A 16,154-nucleotide genomic window follows, 5' to 3' on the forward strand; every position below is an offset into this window, starting at 1 on the left:
TGTGCCGGTTCAAAAGCTCCAAAGACCAGGTGCATCCTGTGTGCCAGGCACTGTCCCCGCTGATGTATACTAATTCATGTCACCCTTACAGCACTCTGGGAGGCCTAACCTCCCAGGATCTGGACTTTGAGATGAGGCTGTGATTTAAACACTGTTCTAGAGTGTCTGCCCAGGGTTCCTGTGCTGTATGCTTGGACCCCAGAGTTGAGGAGGTGGAGCCTTTAAGAGGAGGAGCTTAGCAGGAGGTAATTAGGTTCTGGGGGCATCACCTCCAGAAGAGACTGAGGCAGTTATGTCAGGACCCCAGTTGGTTCCTGAGAGATTGAGTTGTCTAAGAATAGCAAGCCCGGCCTCTGAGTCCCTCTTGCCTCCCGTCTCACGGGGGATCTCACAGTTCACATGCACACCCACTATGGGGATGCCATCTGCCAGGAGGCCCCCCCTTGGCCATGCTTAGAACTGTGAGACAGGCTGGGTGCGGTGGCACCCGCCTATAATCCCAGTGGAGGCTGGGGCAGGAGGATCATGAGTTCAAAGCCAGCCTCAGCAACAGAGAGGCACTAAGCAACTCAGTGAGACCCTGTCTCTAAATAAAATACAGAATAGGGCTGGGGAGGTGGCTCTGTGGTTGAGTGCCCTGAGTTCAGTCCCCAGTACCCACCATCTCCCCAAACAAAAAAGAACTGCGAGAAAAATACCTCTCTTTTCTTTACGAAGAACCTAGCCTGAGGTGTTTTTTATGGCAGCAGAAAATGAACTGATACGGATAAGGAATCGGAGGCTAAGGAAGCCACAGAGTGGGGCTGGGAAGGTCGCTCAGCAGTAGAGCATATGCTTGGCATGCGTGAGGTCCTGTGTTCAGTCCTCACCCCTCCCAAAAAGTCACAGGGAGGTTAAACCTGTTGTTCAGGGTCACACAGAAAGGAGATCAAAATTTGGACCCGAGCAGCCTGTTCTGTTGGACTCTTTAACAGCTGCCTATAAATTCACAGATATTTATTGAGCAACTACTATCCCCCTTCAGGTGCTAGAGAAACTGAACTCTTACAGGCCTCTCAAGGGTTTTAATTCAGGAAATTAGTTATACAGACGGTGGAGGAAATAAGAAACTAAACCAAGGATGGAAAAGAAAATCAGAATGGCAATAACAAAGGAGAACGTCTGCACCCCTAGGAAGAAAGAAGAGGTCAAATACACAGAGCCCAACATTGGGACTCAGGTGGGACTTGAAGCCCCAGAAGAGACGCAGCCACAGTCAGAGCGAGCGCAGGAGGCACAGGAAGCAGAAAACACACCGGCTTCTCCTTTGTCCCACCCTCCTGCCCTCCACGAGCGCCTCCCATTGGCTGATCCTTCCTGGAAGGCAGAGAGCACGGGACTGTGGGTAATGTAGTTTCCAGCCTTGTAGGACAGGGGTGGGAAAAGGAAAGAGCAGGTGGTAGATGGGCAGCCCTCCTCCTATGTCCTGTGCTGGATCCTTTTTTTCTATAGCAGCAGATAGAGCAGGAGAAAATTCCACCGTCAAGCAGCTTGCACTTACTTGAGTGTGTGCGTGCATGTGTGTGCATGTAGGTGGCTAGAAGGGAAACAGTTTTTTATTTCCATTTTATAACTGACAGAAGTAAAGTGATCTTCTTGGGAACCTACAAAGAGGAAGGAGCAGATCCAGGACTTGAACATTCATCATGGCTCAATCTTGTCGAGTTCTTATGAGGATTCGTGAGAAATTGGCTGCAAAGCATTTAGAACAGGACATAGCTCAGGGAATGTGTGCAATAAATGGTAGCTGATATTTACTGTTGTTGTTGTTGCCACCACTGTTGTGATGCTAAAGGAGATTTTCACATCGCATAGTCACAGTACTCTGTATATGTTGGGGGCAGCAGCATTTTAGGGGAGAGCTGTTTTAGACCTTTGCCTATTGCTGTAACAAAATACCTGAGGCTGGATAATGTATGAAGAAGAGAGGCTCATTGAGCTCAGAGGTCTGGAGGCTGGAAGTGCAAGATTGAGTCAGTCTGTTGGCTTGGCCTCTGGTGAGAGCCTCGTGGTGAGGCATCACAGAGTGGAAAGACAGCAGAAGAGGGTCACCATGGGGAGACAGGAAGTCTGAGCCGCCCAGGGGTTAGGCTGCTATTTTTATAACAACCCATTCTCATGGGAACTAACTCAGTCCACGAGACATGATGGCCTCAATGACCTGGTACCTCCCCCAGGCCTCACATTTAAAGGTTCCACCACCTCCCACCAGCACCAGACCAGGGACCAAGCTTCCAGCCCCACAGGTGACACTTTCCCATCATACCCAGGCTACTGCAGGGCCCAGCCCAAGTCTAGGAGCTCCTGCCTGCTGAGGCCCTAGCAGGTTCCTCCATGATGGGGGAGAGGCAGGTGTCCTGGACAGTACAGCACGGACAGGACATGCCATCTGGGGACAGGAGAGGGGAGGCCACGGGGCAGACTAGCGTCTGAGCTTTGTACTGGCAGCGCTGAGGGCCGCAGGGGGGTCTGAGATGGGGGAGACACATCAGAAGGCTGTTCTGGGGCTGGGGGGGGCTCAGTGGTGGGGCGCTTGCCTTGCATGCATGACCCAAAAGATGGAGTCATTCTCATTTCCCCTGTGTTCCTTCCACCTCCCACCCTCCTTCTGCAAACCTCTGGCCTCTGCCTTCATATCCACTACACGTCTGTCTCAATATGTTCATCATACAAGTCCTCGTCATTGTTCAACCCTTTGATGAGGGGAAGGCAGAGGACAGCACGTTCAGAAGACCTGGGGTGATGAAGAGCTTGGGGGAACCGGGCACTGTAATCCCAGCTGCCCAGAAGGTGAAGCAGGAGGATTGCAAAAAAAAAAAAAAAATGGGCATTTCATGAGACTCTGTCTCAAAATAAAATCAAAAGGACTGGGGATGCCGCTCGGTGGTAGAGCATCCTTGGTTCAGTCCTTAATATCATGGAAAAGCAAAGTGTGAGGGTTTGCTGAAGAACTGAAAGGAGGCGCGTGAGACCTGGGGGCCCTGGTGTGTGTCTGTTTCCTCCCATAAGGGTCTCCCCAAAAGAGGGGCACTTGATTGCTGGGGTGCAGGTGGATTATGTACTTCCTCAAAGCAAGCTTGTTTGATGACTGATGGTGTCAGGATTTGCAGTCCTAATGCAGATCTCTTAAGCTGTCTTATAGACCGGGCCACACACACTGGGCGACACGCACACCCGGTGGCTTGTCTTTGTCAATTCTCTGACTCTCTCTCCACCCTGCCCCCTCTCTGCGGTGCTGGGGGTAGAACCCAGGGTCTTGTACGTACTGGACAAGTGCTCTACCACTGGGCCACACCAGCCCCAGCCCTGCCTTTATAAACTCTTGAACAGGGCAACCGTCTGTGTGCTGAGGACTCCAGGCGGGAGAGTCAGGCAAACGCAGAGTTGTGTCTATTTCCATTTTCCCCCAGAAAACCTATTTCATTTATTTTATTTTTCATTTACATGATGCCACAGCCTTGAAGCATCTTTGAATATAAGGAGTGGCCTCAACTAGGGCTGGTGGCCGGGGAGCATGTTAGAGTCTTCTGCTTGGGTGGCTTGGAGGGTGTATTGTCCAAGTTCTTTTTTTTTTTTAATATATTTTTTAGTTGCTGATGGACCTTTATTTTATTTATTTGTATGTGGTGCTGAGAATCGAACCCAGTTCCTCACCCAGGCTAGGTGAGCGCTCTGCCCCTGAGCCCCAGCCCAGCCCGTGTCCAGGTTCTCTAGGGGACAGAACCGACACGTTGCACATATAGTTATGAAAGGGGCTTCACTAGATCCACTCACAGAGCTGAGGCTGGCTGGACCCACGGTGGCCACCGCAGGCTGGAGGGCCAGAGGAACCCACTGCTCTGTCCAAGGAGCTCAGAACAAGAGGGGCCACTGAGGCAGCCCTGTCCAGAGCTGAAGGCCTGGGAGGCCCCTGGAGAGGCACAGGTGTGAGCCCACATTCACAGAGGCCAGAGTCAGTGTTCACTGACTGTGACATCCCGGAAAGGAGACGGCCCCAGTTCAAGAGGAGCGCAGCCAGCTCCTTCCTCCCCGTTCCCTCCGGGCCAGCTGAGTGGACGGTGCCACCCACATTCAGGGCGGGTCACTCAGTTCACTGACCCGAATGCCAATGGCCTCTGACCCTCCTTCCCAGACACGTCCAGAGTGGGCTTTTAGTGTTTTCCTAGGCAGCTCTCATCCAGCCAAGGGGACAATCAAGATTAGCCATCGCGGTCTGGGGCTGTGGCTCCGTGGTGGAAGCTTGCCCAGCATGTGGGAGGCCCTGGGTTCCATCCTCAGCACCACCTAAAAAGAATTCAGTAAAGTAAAGGCATCTGTCTGTCCCCAACTAAAAAAAAAAAAAAACATTATAAAAAAGATTGGCCTTCGCAGAGGGTTAGCGGTTGTCTTGTGCTGCTGCCCTGGAGGCCTCTCAAGATGGGTTAATTAGGATAAGTGAATGAAGGAACAAATGGCTGGGCGTGTGTGTGTGTGTGTGTGTGTGTGTGTGCGCGCGCGCAAATAGATGAATGCATGAATTAATGAATTCATGCCCACACAGGTCCCCTGCCCCTGCCACCGGGTTCTCGCAGGCAAAGCCCCGGCAGCTCAGGCCCAGGGAGGCCGTGACTCTCGGCCTCCAGCCTGGCGCAGGAGAGCTGATATCTTCTTTAAGGCCTGTCAAGCTTATCACTCAGGGGGGATTTGCCCAACACCTTGAGGCTTGACAAGGGCAGCCTGCTATTATCTCAAGCCCTCCAAAGGGACGTGGCCCCGTCACGGCTCAGTCGCAGCAGACAGGCATGTCCCTGATCATTCATCACAGCCCTCTGCCATCCTGGCAGGCAGGGAGCAGCCAGGGCTGCTGCTGAGCTTGCCTGGCGCCTGTCTGCCGCCTCATCTCAGATGGTTCTTCCCTGCGAGGGACGGAGGCCAGTTTGGTGGCAGAAGGAGAAATTCATGGTGGATCCGAGAAGATATTTGCTCTCTGTCCCCCCCAGGGTCACTCAATGTCTAGTCATTCAACAAACATCCTCGGTGCTGGCTTTGGGGACTGAGTGATTAATGATTTGCAAAGCAGACAAAACTCCCCGCCCTCATGCCATCTCCTGTCCAGGGACAGAGGCATGCCTGGGTCACACTAATGAGGCCTTAGTGGCCATTGTGACTCGGGCTTACAGGAGAATTGGAGGGAGGAGGTGCAGCAAGTTGGGGGGACTGACTGTGAAGTCAGACCTGGGCCTGAATCCTGGCCCAAGACTGATGAATTTGACCTCTCTCTACCCTAGTTTCTTCACCCTTAAGGAGGGAAAATGACAGCAACTGCTTCACAATGCCCTTGTGAGGATTAAATCAGTCCATTCACACAAGGCGCTGGAGGAAACGTCTGATTCACAGCGAGGGCTATGGCTTAGATACTGTTTGTGCGCCCAAAGGTTCCTGTGTGGGGGCTGGGCCTTCAGTGTGGGAGGTGTTTGGAGAGCGTGGACCTTTAAGAGGCGGGGTCTAGTGGGAGGAGCTTAGGTCCGTCGGGGGTCTTGTGGGACCTCAGGCTCTCTCCCTCCTCCTGCACCTGCCCGCAGCGCTGTGATGGACACCATCTGCCTGGAGGCCCTCACCAGAGCAGGGCTGATGCGGTCACCGTGCCCTTGACCCTTCAGAACTGGAAGCTAAATAAACATCTCTCTTCAAAAGTCGTCTGCCTCAGGTATTTTGTTAAGTGAACAAATACAATAAGAAACAGGGGCATTAGGAAGTGGGCACAGGCTGCCTCGAGAGATGGTAACCCATGGCAGGAAGAGCGGAGAACTTGGCAGAAACCTTGATGCTTGAGCCCCAGGGGTGGAGAAGGGTTATTTTGGCCATGAGACGGGGCACAAGGGTCGGTGGAAGGGGGTCAGACTGCGCAGAGGCCGGAGAGGAGAAAAGCGCCGTCCATTCCAGGCAGGAACCGCAACTAGGAAGAGGGGGCGGGGCGGGTAAGCCGTCAAGATGCCTGTCAAGATGGACCGGCCCCCTCCCCCGCCCCCTCCCCCGCCCCCTGCCTGGTTGCAGCACGTGTTCTGGGTCGGGACATCGGCGGGACCACCCGGGGTCGGGATGGAGCTGTGTCTCCTCTCTCCCACCACCTTGATTCCATAAAGTTACTGAAATCAGCCTTTGGAGACTTACAAGGGTAGCAATAAAAATAATAGCGGTGGCCAGGCGCGGTGGCACACGCCTGTCATCCCAGCGGCTCTGGAGGCTGAGGCAGGAGGATCGTGAGTTCAAAGCCAGCCCCAGCAAAGGCAAGGAGCTAAGCAACTCAGTGAGACCTTGTCTCTAAATAAAAAAATCTTAAAAAAGGGCCGGGGATGTGGCTCAGTGGTCAAGTGCTCCTGAGTTCCATCCCTGGTACCTAAATAAATAAATAGCAGAGGGTCTAGGAGTGGAGCTCAGTGATAGAGCACTTGCCTACCAGGCACCAGGCCCTGGGCTTGATCCCCAGCACTGCAAAAAAATAATAATACTAGTCACAAACACTTATGTAGCACTTCCTATATGATGATGTTTGTTCTAATTGTTTGTGTATTATTAACTCATGGCATCCTCCAGCAGCCTTGTGAGGTAGGGATAACTAACACGTCCATTTCACAGATGAGGGAACTGAGGCACAGAGAGGAGAGCGTGGACCTTTAAGAGGCGGGGTCTAGTGGGAGGAGCTTATCCACATTACAGAGCCCAGGAATGGTCAAGCCAGGACCCCAGGTCCCTGGCTATCTTCCATCATTCAAGTAGGAGTAATAAACATCTAGGGGAAACAGTGGTTTCTATCGTAAGGATGTTGTCTGGAAAGATGACGGGTGACATCACACAGAATCCTTTTTGGGAGGACCGTGGGAGAAATCCCTGCCTGTTCTCAGTACCAAAAATAGTTGAGCCTTCTCCTGAGCATCTGGTGTACTTTTGTTTCAGGACACTGGGAACCGCAGAAATGACCAGCGTTCTCTTTTCGAGTTGGCTGCTAAGGAGCTTGGAGCCAAATTTATGGCCCGACCATATGCTGATGGGTTGGGTTCTTCAGGGATGAGTTTTTCTTAGTCTCATTTCTGGCTCTGTCTTATGTCCCTACTTTTGTTTTCCTCCCCTTACTCCCCTGGAAAAAAATTAAAAAAAAAAAAAAACGGGCTTTAAAAGAATCCTAACAAGAACCATGGGTTGGCGGTGTAGCTCAGTGGCAGGGTCCGCACCCTGCAGGCCCTGGGCTCCACCCCCTTCCAAGATACATGTTCACTTTGAAGATTTGGGAAAGGAGATAGAGATGATGATAAAAATTCCTGTGAATCCCAATTTTTAAGGACTGCATAATATTCCATTCTGTGGACGCATCTTAAAATTTTAAATCCTTCCTCCTGTTGTCAGGTAATTGGAGGAAACAATTCTAGTCCTCCAGATCCAAAGAAGCACTTTAGTTAGCATCCTCAGAGCGGTCCAGTATGTGCCCCTGTGATTTCCATGGGCTGGATTCCTGGCCTTGGATTGGCTGAATAAAAGGCAAGTACAGACATCTCAAAGCCTGAGCTGTGGGTTGGCGAACGGCCTTCCAGGAGTGCCTAATCCCTGCTCTCTCGCATTTAATTGGAGCTATCGTGTGGTATTTTACAGATCCTTGTAACCCACTTAGATGCTTTTCTGGAACAAGGCAGGATACAAATAAATATATAAGCCCCAAGCCACATCTGCTTCCTGATTAAATTATCCAGTCTCAAACACCATGATATCTTCATTTTATTAAAGCCTTGCTCTCTTCCTGTTGGCTAATCCCTAGCAGCCAATGCTCAGTGAGGGTCTGTCCCCGGGATGCTGGAGTAATCCCTTCACCCTGGCAAACACTTAAAATTTTTTTTTTTAGTGCTGGGAATTGAACCTGGGGCCTCATGCAGGAGGGGCGAGCACACTCCTGCTGAGCCACACCCCAGCCCACCGGGGGAGGTTTTGGAGCTCAGATACAGACAGCAGAGCTGCAGAGATGATGATCCCCGGCCCAGCCAGCCTTGAGGAAAACTTCCCTGTGTGTCTCCTGCTCAGTTCACTCTGGACCAGAGACGGAGCCTGGTGCTTAATTGGGGCGGCAGCCTCAGTGAAGTATTTGAAAAATCCCAGCCAGAAGAGACGATTTGAGGAATTGCTACTTGAGTGCATAGCGTACCCTCTCAGAGCCCATTAGCAGGAATATTAGGCTGGAGGCAGAGCTCGGCAAGAGAGCAGCTGGCTTCTCCTGAGCATTTGCCAATCCGAGGTGAGGCGGCCACCCCACTGGAGATTTCTGTACCCAGAGAACTCACGGATTCTCACACCCACCATCGTGAGCATCTCCCCCAGGTTAGACCACTTTATCCCTCCGGCTGTGACCTCTAGGAGTTCATGACTTTGGTTCTAAGCTAGACCCAGTCTAGGAGAAATGGCATTTGGACTTTCAAACACTGAGCCCTCCAGGACATTCCCATGGCTCCTAGGGACATGAACTCGACTGCATATTTGAACTTAAACCTGCCGGGCAAAACTCGGGATCTTAGCATGCTGAGACTTGGCAGCCAAACCCCAGGCATTTAATTATACTGCTGCAGAGAACACTCCTGCGAAGTGCGTCCAACGCAGACAATTATTTTAGGAAAGCCACGGAGGCCTTCTCTTCGTGCCACTTAAATCTCGCTTCTCTTTTACAATTCAATATTTCATATGTTGAGAGAAAATGCCTTGTTTGCTTCAAAGGACATGTTAGGAAATGTAGGAAGGAGATGTTAATTATGTTGAGCTGGGCTGCTTTGTTTCTGCACAAATGAGAATCTTTGGGGGGGGTTCTGACTTAATTGCTTGGGGATTGGAGCCAGGGGAGGATGTGCAGGGATGCTTGGGCTCCTGTTCATTGTTTTGCTTTGTGTTGTCTTTAAAGAACTGGATTTGTCTTGAAAAGAGATGAAACTAATGCTGCATTCTTCTAGAACAAAGGGAAAGCCTTGCTGGGGTCATCCTTCTTTTCTTGGGCTTCGGAGGGGAGGACTGGGTACAGACGCAGTCAGCCCTCTCTATCCCTGGGTTCTCCCTCTGCCAATTCAATCATCCGCAGATTGAAAATATTGGAGAGGAACTGCTATGTACCGGACATGCAGACTTTTCCTTCTTATTGTCCCCTAAACAGTACCGTGTAACAACTATTTCAAAGCATTTATGTTATATTAGGTATTATAAGTCATCTAGAGAGGATTTAAAGTTTACAGGAGGATGTGCAGAGCTTCTGTGTAAATACTGTGACCTTTAAAATGAGGGACTTGAGAATCCTCAGCTCTTGGTATCTGCAGGGGTCCTGGAACCATCCCTCTCCGATCCCAAGGGATGACTGTGTTTGCCTAGGCGGAGATCCCGGGAGGAACCAGTGGGGACGCAGGGAAGGGAGGGAGGAGATGAGGGAGATTCACGCAGAGCCAGTTAATGAGCAGGTCGCACCCCGGGCCACTGGAGCACAGTGCCTGTGGCTCTCCCAGGAGACTTCGTAGGACCTCGAAGTTCTCCCAAGGAAGAGGCAAGAGGATTGAATTATCACTAGCACCTTTGAGTCATTGTTGACAATGCTGGGGGGAGGCCCTGCCTGTCTGTCCAGTGCAAAGGCTGAATGCACCCTGACCACCAAAGGAGGCCCTTGGCGGTGGGGAAACCTGGGCACTTCCACACTGAGCCAGTGTAGACTCCACCCAGCTCAGACCTGGCACAAAGAAGGCTGGGAAGAAGAGTTACCCCAATGGAGGGCATGTGGTCACCTAAAGGAGGGGTTCCCAGCCGGGCATGTTGGCACACATCTGTAATCCCAGAGGCTTGGGAGGCTGAGGCAGGAGGATCACTAGTTCAAAGCCAGCCTCCGCAAAAGTGAGGCCTAAGCAACTCAGTGAGCCCCTGTCTCTAAATCAAATACAAAATAGGGCTGGGGATGGGGCTCAGTGGCCGAGTACCCCTGAGTTCAATCCCTAGTACCCCAGCAAAAAAGAAGGGGTTCTCCTAATTTCAGCAGAGTATATGTAAGACACAAATAATGACTCATTACAATCGTTTTGGATGGTGTTTATGAATGGTTTGTTTTCCTTATAAATTAGTGGAGGAGTCAAGCTCATCTGTACAATTATATCATTAGCTCACATTCCAATAAGCTTTTTAAAAAAAGACTTTATTGAGCGGGGGGAGGACAAGGTGGGGCAATGGTGGAGTCTCGGCGATTATTCCTGACTCCCAGGCGGGCTTATCTAGCTCGTGGGATGGCCTCAGCTGGGGGATCAGAACGCGGTGGAAATGATCCATTTTTGTGGCGCTTTGTTTCTCTGTAAAACATTTGCAGTTTTATCAGAATTCTCTCGCGCTCATAAGAATGCATTCCAGAGAGGACCGGAATTTTCTATTTGCCATCTCTATGGCCACTACTCATCATCGCTTGCCTGGACACATGCAGTCACCTCTGCTGAGCCTCCCTCCTTTGTATCCCCCGACCCCAGCAACAGCTGGAGGTCACTGAGAGCACCCAAGTCAGGGCGCACCCCTCCTTGACTCAGAACCCTCCATGGCTCCCGCATCATCCAGAGAAGCCAAAATCCTTGCTGCAGGCTGTGGGGCTGCGCTGTCCCCAGCCCTCCTCTCCTGGACGACCCCCGAGGACCCCCTTGCTCACTCAGGGTCCTGCCTCAGGTCCTGCCTCAGGCCTTCCTCCTTACTCTCCCCCCTGCCTGGAACACCCCTCCCTACACAGCCCTGTGCTCCTCTCTCTCCTCCTTCAGGTCTTAACTCCAAGGACACCCAACTTTGCAACCTGGGGCCTCCCCTGCGTCTCCCTATCCATCACCCTTGGATCCCTCCTCTCTCTGATACTCATCATTTAAAAATAGTTGATGTTTACTTATTTATGTCCATCCCCCCTTTAATAAAAATCACCCAGATCAGCTCCTGTGTGTGTGTGTGTGCACACGAGCGCACGTGTTTTGTTCACTGCTGCGTGTGTCTTCGGCATCTGAGGTAGAGATGTCACAGTAGGAACATGCTGATGATTTGTTGAACAAATGAGATCACTGTACCCTATTAAAAAGAAAGGGATCTGCTTGGGACCAAATCCACTATGTCTGAGGATGTTCCGGGGACCTGACTTGGGGTCTCGGCTCCATCCAGTGAGTTCAGCTGACCCTTGGTGTCTGCTGCACCTTGTGGGTCCACTGAATTGACCAAACACGGACTGAAAATATTTTTTAAAAATTATTTATGGGGACTGGGGTTGTGGCTCAGTGGTAGAGCACTTGCCCAGCGTGCATGAGGCCCTGGGTTCAAGCTCCAGCACCACATAAAAAAACTAAATAAACAAAATAAAGGTACTGTGTCCATCTACAACTAAAAATATTTTAAAATATATTATTTATGTCCTGAGCATGCATAGACATTTTTCTTGCCATTGTTCCCTAGACAATACCATATAACAACTATGTACATAGCCTTTGCGTTATATTCGGTGTCATAAGGCATCTGGAGGTGATTGGAAGTCCACAGGGCGATGTTCTAAGTTCTGTTCTATGCAAGTACTCCACCGGTTTCTATGGGCACGTGAGTCCCTGCAGATGCTGGTATCTACAAGGCATCCCGGAACAAGTCTTCAGAGATACCAAGCAGAGACTGTACTCACTGCCTTTTAACAGCGTTCCTTGGGCCCCTTCAGATATTATTCAGGATTTGGGGGTGTCCGAAATGTCCCTTTCTCTCTCCGCTTCTTCTAGTTTCCTTAATCCTGAAATTCATTTCAAATGTTTGTTCCTGGGGACGCTTCCTCTAAGACCCCAACCCTGAGGAAGAAAGACCCCTTGCTACTCCTTGCTACTCATTTCTTCAAAACATTCTCTTCAAAGCATCACACGGGTTCTAGAAGCATCATTAGGATTCCACGTCTGATGTCTGTCCTCGCTGCTGGCTCTGTGGGCAATGATGGGTGCTCCCTCCTCCCCTCTCCTCCTTGCTCCTTTCCCAGACCCCATGCCTGGCACAGAAGAAACTCTTACTAGATATTTCCTAATAAGTTTGGAAATTTTGGCTTGAGTTCCCTGATGGACCTTAGCACGGCCAAGACTCTGATAAACCTTACAATAAAAACTTATTTCGCCCAGCAATGCATGAAATTAACCTCAGAGCGCCCTTTCCCGGCGCACCTGGTAAGATTGCCAGTGTTCCAAGGAGCATGGTTTGGAAAACAGTCATAATTGATCTCCAACATAAACGGATCCTTCATTTAAGAGACAGCTGAAGGTGATGTCTTTCATCCAAGAACCTGAAATGTCTCTGTGAGCATTTTATCTCACTTTGGCTATGATTTTGCCTGGATTTCTCCAGGTGCGGTGGGGTGGGACAGCAAGGTTCATGTGTCCAGAGCCCACGCGTCACCAAGGGCTGGAGGAGCAGAGAGGGAGGCCCACACCTAGCAGGTCTATGTTCTAATGGAGGTTATGGAGGTGGCGTGTGTGTGAGGGAATGCGTTCCCGGCTTGGGGAGGAGCTCAAATTCCACAATTCCTTGCTTTGTTCCTTATTCCTGCCCTACGTGGGTCTTGTCATCTATAAGTGGGGCTCCTTGAGGAATGACTGCGGTCACACTACAGCCCACACTCAATACATGGTCCCGCCCATTCCAGGCATCCAGCAAAGGGCATCTGTCATTTCCAGGGGCCCCTCTTTCTCTCCCAGCAAGATCGAGGGGGGTCCCCCATTGGGCTCCGGCTCTGACCTCAACCTCTGGTAGACTCTCTTCCAGAGTCCAGAAGAGGGCTGGCAACTGTACACCTCGGCCCAGGCCCCTGACGGCAAATGCATCTGCACAGCTGTGATCCCGGCTCAGAGCACCTGCTCCCGTGATGGCCGGAGCCGGGAGCTGCGGCAGCTGATGGAGAAGGTAGGAAACTCCAGGTGCCACTGGGGAAGACGGTGGGGCTAGGGACCGAATCCAGGACCTCACACACGCTAGGCAAATGCTTTACCACCAAGCCACATCCCTAGTCCCGATGGATATTTTAATTCAACATCTGCTACCGCTTCCTGGGGAGAGAAGCCAAGAGCCTGTAGTCAGGGAGAGGAAAATCCCAGGGGCAGGACCTGAGTCTTGTCCGCGAGCCCAGGCCCCACTGCGCACGCTCCGTACAGCCTTTAGTGCACCTGCTGATGGCGTTCTGGGCCTCTCAGGGACCTCCCCCCACTCCTAGAAGAAATCTCCTGTAAAGACTTCTTCTCCCTCTGATCGTGGTTGATGTAAAGAGGTCCCATCAATCCATCCCCGAGGTATTTCAGTGCCCTTTGGAGACTGATGGCCATTACCCACCTGAACTGCCCGTTGGTCACTTGATGCCAGTGATGGAAAGGACCAGGGCTCTCCCAATGCTCCTTCGATAGAGGAAGCTGAGGCTTGGCAGAGAGCAGTGTCGGCACCAGGGTGTCCTCCACCTGTTGCTCTTCCTACCCCGACACCGGTCTGCCTTCCCCACCTGTTTGAGACGTCCATGTGGTGCCCTCTGATTGTTGATAATGGCTGTAAAAATGTCTGTGGCCCCCAGGGGGCTGGTGTGCTGCTGAGTTTCTGAGAACTTCCAGGGGCCCTGTGAGCAGTCACACAGGACAGTCTGCATTCCACCAAGGGACCAGTGGTGTCTGAGTTTACCTTAGCCAGTGGGGTTCAGTTTGGCCGTGGGGTTCAGTTTAAGAAGGTGGAATTTACTTTAGGCAGGTGGGGCTCACCTTAAGCAGGTGGGGTTCACTTCAGCCAGGTGGAGGGGGAGCTGGAGGACCCTCAGGCTGAATCAGAAGAGGCCAAGGCAAGGGAATTTTAATTTAATCATCCAGCCAAAAGTTTTTATTTAGCATCTACTTTGGGGCCAGAACTGGTCACTGGGGATTTAGTTAGCCGAGGGCAAGCTAGACACTGACTCTACCTCTGAGGATCCCATCTGAGGAGGCAGATGTATAAGAATGTTCCAGATAGCTGGGAAGAAAATCCCTGGGCAAGGGGAGTGTGAGCAAGCCAAGAAGGTCAGGGAGACTGCTGGGAAGTGATGCTGAAGTTCACACCTGAGGGATGAGCAGGAGCCAGTCTTGGGAAGATGAGGGGAACAGTGGTGGGATCAGCATGTGCAAAGGCCCTGAGGTGGGGAGGAACTTAGAGCCTCTGACAACGGGAGGTTAGAATGGAATCATCCAGGAGGGGAAGCAGGTAAGGGAGCAGGACCAGCCTTCGCAGGATCTGTAGGGGAGGAAGTTCACCTGATTTCTTTTTGGAAAGCTCTCTCTGGCCGCTATGGGGTGAACTTATGACAGGGGGTAAGGGTAGAAGCAGGAGAACAGGGAGCAGGTGGGAGGTGGTGGGAGCCAGGGGATGAGGGGGGCAAGGAGTGGACATGCAATTGGGAGGTTGCTAGTAAGATGCCAGGAGAAGGTTGGTTGGGTGTTTGTGTGGCCTCTGGCCCTGCCAGGTCTTTTCTGTGACGTCTCTGGGTTACCCGGTGGGAGGAATTTTGGCCTCCAGAATTGTCCCCACTCCTAGGTCCAGAATGTGTCGCAGTCCATGGAGGTCCTTGAGTTACGGACGTTCCGCGATCTGCAGTACGTCCGCAGCATGGAGACCCTCATGCGCAGCCTGGACGCGAGGCTCCGGGCAGCCGATGGGTCCGTCTCGGCCAAGAGCTTCCAGGTGGGTCCTTCTGGGCTCAGGCCAGATATGGAGGGAGTGATTGCGATTGGTCTCAGTAGATCCAAGGGCAAGGTCATGTCTGGGAAGAAACAAGGGCTGGCTGGGCTCTGGTCCAGTATGGGTCAAACGTCAAGGGCCAGGGTACACCAAAGACAACGGGTCTGTGGTGAGGACTGGCGACCGTTCTACCTTGGCGGCAGGAGCTGAAGGACAGGATGACAGAGCTACTGCCCCTGAGCTCGGTCCTGGAGCAGTATAAAGCGGACACGCGGACCATCGTGCGCCTGCGCGAGGAGGTGCGGAATCTCTCGGGCAGCCTGGCGGCCATCCAGGAGGAGATGGGCGCCTACGGGTACGAGGACCTTCAGCAGCGCGTGATGGCTCTGGAGGCCCGGCTCCATGCCTGCGCCCAGAAACTGGGTACGCCTTGACCATTGACCCTGACCCCTGACCTCCATGTCCCCCACCCCAATACCACCTGTGCTCCGAATCTGGGCACTTTTCAACCTCTGACTTCTAAACCTCAACATTTGATTTCTCTATCCAAGGCCAAACCTGGGCCCAGAAACTGGAAATGATCTTGAATGATCTTGACCCTTGACTTCCCACCCTGCACCCCCAACCGTGCTCTACACTGGGACCAGATTTCTGCCCCTTCTCGCATCCCTGGTCCTTGCCCTTCCCAGTCTGAGCCTTGCCCTCCTCCCTTGGGCTCTTCCCATTCCTACCTCATTCCCTCTGTTCCTGTCCCCAGGCTGCGGGAAGTTGACTGGTGTCAGTAACCCCATCACTGTCCGGGCTATGGGGTCCCGCTTTGGCTCGTGGATGACTGACACGATGGCTCCCAGTGCCGATAGCCGGGTGAGTGACAGTGCCCAACCCAGGGACCAGCTTCTGGGAGGGACATGGTCCGTGACTGCCCACAGGTACCCAGGGACTCCACACCAATGACTCTTGTAACCAAAGTGTCCTAAGGGATCCTCAGCATCCTTAGACCTTCCCTTGACTGTCTAGTGACAAGCAAGTGACCAAGGACCCTCTAGCTCTGTAAATCTAAGATGGCGTCAATGTTACTAGGTGATATAATGTTATGGAGTATATGTGTCATTGACCAAAATGTCATATGTAGCATAAGACTGTATGGCTACAGTGACCCATGCCTTTCCTGCTCAATGACATTTGGACTTCCAGTGGCCTCCTTGGTCATGACTGCCCATCACTTTGACCCACAAGAACCAGGAACAAACTGCCCAGGGACTATCCTGCACAGTGACCTTCCTAGTGACTGATATAGGTCACTGAACGGCCACTAAGTATCATAGACCACAGGTAGTAATAAGCCTGTGATCATTGGTCTCCCAGGGATTATGGAGGTTCAACCAATTGGTTGGCTTGGAAATCAGGCTTGGGTT

At 51.9% G+C, this 16,154-nt stretch overlaps 1 protein-coding gene across 1 annotated transcript in view; it reads left to right on the forward strand.

Annotated features, from left to right (window-relative positions):
- Olfm2 (olfactomedin 2) overlaps window positions 1-16,154 on the forward strand; it is a 60,964-nt gene that overhangs the window by 43,234 nt on the left and 1,576 nt on the right. Inside the window, exons 2-5 of the mRNA XM_027955309.3 lie at window positions 12,808-12,957; window positions 14,596-14,742; window positions 14,943-15,162; window positions 15,497-15,603. Of these exons, the coding sequence (XP_027811110.1) occupies window positions 12,808-12,957; window positions 14,596-14,742; window positions 14,943-15,162; window positions 15,497-15,603 (624 nt within the window). The remainder of the gene's footprint in view (window positions 1-12,807; window positions 12,958-14,595; window positions 14,743-14,942; window positions 15,163-15,496; window positions 15,604-16,154) is intronic.

The sequence above is a fragment of the Marmota flaviventris genome, chromosome 1 (genome assembly GCF_047511675.1).
Source record: "Marmota flaviventris isolate mMarFla1 chromosome 1, mMarFla1.hap1, whole genome shotgun sequence".
Lineage (NCBI taxonomy): Eukaryota > Metazoa > Chordata > Mammalia > Rodentia > Sciuridae > Marmota > Marmota flaviventris.